General features: G+C 46.8%; 1 protein-coding gene across 1 annotated transcript; it reads right to left on the bottom strand.

Annotated features, from left to right (window-relative positions):
- Nucleotides 1-1,393: 1,393 nt before the first annotated feature.
- Nucleotides 1,394-2,920, bottom strand: LOC121438034 (potassium voltage-gated channel subfamily A member 10). Its single transcript, XM_041638221.1, has one exon. The coding sequence runs from the start codon at nt 2,918-2,920 to the stop codon at nt 1,394-1,396; it is 1,527 nt and encodes a 508-aa protein (XP_041494155.1).
- Nucleotides 2,921-4,232: the final 1,312 nt, after the last annotated feature.

Genomic DNA, 4,232 nt, shown 5'->3' with positions numbered 1-4,232 from the left:
TTTTCTACGTTCTCTGCCATACAGCTTCATGAAGCTGCTGTCATGTTGGAATAGGAAATTTGGGATAACCCGAATCTGTGCTTTCAAGCCACAGTCACTCATGTTTGGCTCCAGAATAAATTCTTGTCCCCTTCGAGGTAAGAACTGTGGTTTTGCAGAAAAAGATTTCTATAATGTGGCTCTGTTGGGAAGGTGGAGAAAGACATACAGTGACCATCCGTGTTAGTCCTTGGGATCCCAGCATGGGGTTTAGGTTTAAGTAGAGGGCCAGCAGTTTGCATGGCTAAGCAATCTCAGCTAAGGTGTGGTCCTGATGGGCACTGACCCATCACTGTCTCTGCTCCAGTCTCTCCTACAAGATGGTTTGACAAGTTGTAAATCTCTTTCTGGGGACCAATTCTCCCTCTGACTGGTGCCAGAGTTCAGCATTTTCCTTTTCCTGACGTGAGACTCCTGGGGTGAGAGTCCAGTTCCCTGAAGTGCTTTGAAGAGTCTGCTAGCCAAAGGGAGGGGCACAACTGCCTGCTTAGAATATACTCATTTCTGCCAGACAGGCTGGCAACAGGGGCAATCATCAAACATGCTCTACAGGTTGACATGATGTCAGTTGATGGACTTGATTACGCTAAGCAGGCATTGCTCCTAAACAATTCATTGCTACAGCTCTGGCCTTTCATTTTACTTATTCAAATTTCACTTTATTCTTTTATTGGTATATGTGTCTATGTATATATGTGTATGCAAGTTCACATATATGTGGGTAGACATTTATGTGCAGGTACATGTGAAAGCCTGACGTCAGGTGTGTTCTTCAACATTCTTCATCCTATGTTTTGAGGCAAGGTCTCCCATTAAAACTGAAACCTGCCAAGTAGGCCAGTCTAGCTAGCCAGTTTGTGCCTGGGATTTCCTGTCTCTGCCTCCGTAGTGATGGTATTGCTAGGCTATATCTGCCTAGCCTTTCTGTAGGTGCCGAGGATTCAAATTCACCTCCTCATATGCACACGGCAAGCATTTTACCCACCTCCTCTGTCCAGTTCTGGTCTTTTAATATGCATCATTCTAAGGAAGACTGAACATACTTTTTAATCATTATGTTAAAAGGTAGATTCTGCTTTGCTAGGACTGGACAGGCTTGGCTTCTACACTTCCATACTAATAGGTAATGTCCACAGTTCTAGTGCAGAGACTGAACTACGACTTTCACAGGAAAGGAGGAGAAATCTTGTAATGGGTTGAGAAGAAACAGCCTTAGAAATAGAACAGAAATGTGAATTTATTAAAGCAGCTCACAGTTAGAGATGGCCTGTTGGCCACAAAGCATAATTTTCATCTTGGGAAAAACAGAGGGGAGGGAGACAGAGATTCAGAGACTCTAGAAGTCCCAGACTGGTCACTTCCTGGACTTCTCTGTGGAACAGCTGCCATTGGTCTTGTTAAGAGAGTCGGTACTCCCCATTCTGGAGCCCACATTGTTTAGAATTCTGTCAATTTCTCCTGGGATGTTTTGCTTCTCCTCATTCTCAGTCTCACGGTGATAGAAGTAGTTGAAATTGGAGACAATGACAGGTACAGGGAGGGCAATGGTGAGGACACCGGCAATGGCACACAAAGTACCCACAATCTTCCCTCCTGGGGTGATTGGGCACATGTCACCATAACCTACAGTTGTCATGGTGACCACAGCCCACCAGAAGCCATCAGGAATGCTAGAGAAATGTGATTCCGGTTCATCAACTTCAGCAAAGTAGATGGCACTGGAGAAGAGGATGACCCCTATAAAGAGGAAGAAGATGAGCAGCCCCAGCTCTCGCATGGATGCCTTCAGTGTCTGCCCCAGGATCTGCAGCCCCTTAGAGTGGCGGGAGAGCTTGAAGATGCGGAAGACCCTTACCAGGCGGATGATCCTCAGGATGGCCAGGGACATGCTCTGTTGCGTACTCGGCTCTGTCTCCTGGACCAGCTCTGTGATGACGGTTGCAAAGTAGGGGATGATGGAAATGATGTCGATGATGTTCATGATATTCTTGAAGAAGTCTGTCTTGCTGGGGCAGACCACAAACCGGAGCACCAGCTCAAAGGTGAACCACACGATGCAGGTGGACTCTATCATGAAGAAGGGGTCAGTGAACATGGTCTGGGAGAGGCCCGTCTTGTTTGTGTTGATACCGGGGTCTCTGACTACCTTCAGCTCCCTGTCCTCTCGGAATTCTGGGAGCGTTTCCAGGCAGAAGATGGTGATAGAGATGACTACGACCAAAACGGAGACCACAGCCACGCCACGCGCGGCGCTGGAGCTCTCAGGGTACTCGAAGAGAAGCCAGAACTGCCGGTGGAAATCATTGGTCGGTAGCAGCGTTTCAGGGTCCTTGATGAAGCCTTCATCCTCCCGGAACTGGTCCATGGCCTCACTACCCAATTCATAAAAGGAGATCTCATCGGCAAAAACATCAATAGGCACATTGGCTGGCCGTCGTATTTTCCCACCAGACTGGTAATAGTATAAGATCCCATCAAAACTAGGTCGGTTTCTATCAAAGAAGTATTCATTTCTCATGGAGTCAAAAAATTGCATCCTTTTCTCCCGGTCTCCCAGGAGTGTCTCTGGGAATTGATTGAGAGTTCTGAGCTGAGTCTCAAACCTCAGCCCAGCAATATTAATGATCACCCTTTGGTTTCCTTCATTCAAGACCACAGGCTCAGGCCCTGGGGGATCCACGAACTCTCCTGGGACCTTGGAGAAGGCCGTTTCAAGGTTGGTGCCGTCACTGATAAGGACTCTCCAGCTGGGAAAGGGACTGCTACTAGGTCGGCCTTTTGGGTCAAAGTCTGTGGCGTAGCCTGGCTCTTCATGGATGTCATCTGCGTTATCGAAATTGACCAGAGCAACCTCCATTTCTTTCCAGCCACACACATCCATTCTAGGGAGTCAGAAAAGCAGCATGGAGGCCCCCAGTCTTTGCTGCCTGCTGGAAGCTGTGGGGAAGGAGAGGTTTATTATACAGGAGTCGGAGAAGGATACAGCTGGTTCTTGACTACCGAGGCAAGATACACCAGTGCATTAAACAATGATTTAGCCTTGGCTTGAGGAGGAACGTTGTGGGCTTTCAACAGCGTTCACTCCTTCATATCACTTTTGTGTGTACAAACTACTAATAAAAAATTATGAAGAGCAAAGTGTCCCCAGAACAGGAGGGTCCTCGAACATGGTAGTATAAAGGAGGTTACCATAACGAGAAGGCTACCCATCCTTGATAATAAAAAGTATAATTTTGTATTCATGTGAAGCCCATCATTCTAGCCAGCACTTACCCACACCCAGTGCCATTCTTAACTCTTCTCTTATGCATCCAACAGTCAGTCCCTTACAAATCCCTTTTGTTTACATCTTTTTTAAAAAAATTTATTTATTTATTATGTGCACAACATTCTGCTTCCATGTATGCCCACACACCAGAAGAGGGCGCCAGATCTCATTACAGATGGTTGTGAGCCATCATGTAGTTGCTGGGAATTGAACTCAGGACCTCTGGAAGAGCAGTCAGTGCTCTTAACCTCTGAGCCATCTCTCCAGCCCTGTTTACATCTTCTCAACACAGTCAAAGCTCTACTCTTTTCTGTCAACTCCATCACTGCCTCTTGGACCAGGTCTGGGATTCCATTAGGAAGAATTAGAGGATGGAGGCAGGGTGGCCAATCCACCGTGTCCTTGAGCCCCTTGGCTCGAAGAAGGGCTTTGGGGGTATAGTTAATGTGATAATACGTGACATGCTTGGCAGCAGGATGATTATATTTCTATCGCTGTGTTTGCCGACTTTTCCACATTGCAGGAAATTTAGAAGTCACTAGCCAGTGGAAGTCTTTTTGGCTCTAGTCTGAGGTGAATAATTTTTAATGGAAAGCAAATAAATAATTCTCTCTCCCTCCTCCCTTTCTTTCTCCCTTCCTCACCCCCTGTGTGTAGGGGCATTTGGGGTAGGGATAGGAAAAACACACACAGGCTTGGATAAGCATGAACATAGATGGACATTCTCTCTTTAGGTTCCTTCCAGCTTCGGTTTCTATCAAAGAGCACTGTAGCCAGTCAGTGTAGAGTGAGTGCGGAGGGAGAGGCAAGTGACCCAGCCTGAGGTGGCATCTGTTGTGACCATGGCCTTGGAATAGTTACATTACAGGGGACAGGGAGGCCCTGCTATGTACAGTGTTGTAGTTTCTTCAAAGTGATTTTACAT

Source organism: Microtus oregoni, unplaced genomic scaffold (genome assembly GCF_018167655.1).
Source record: "Microtus oregoni isolate MIOR12 unplaced genomic scaffold, Mior012 000054F_ref0000373, whole genome shotgun sequence".
Classification (NCBI taxonomy): Eukaryota; Metazoa; Chordata; class Mammalia; order Rodentia; family Cricetidae; genus Microtus; species Microtus oregoni.
The sequence above is the reverse complement of the archived record's forward strand: the minus strand, read 5'-3'. Positions and strand labels throughout refer to the sequence as shown.

What these genes read in the sequence shown, in the direction of transcription:
- LOC121438034 (XM_041638221.1), bottom strand. Translation starts at nt 2,920, where the DNA reads ATGGATGTGTGTGGCTGGAAAGAAATGGAGGTTGCTCTGGTCAATTTC.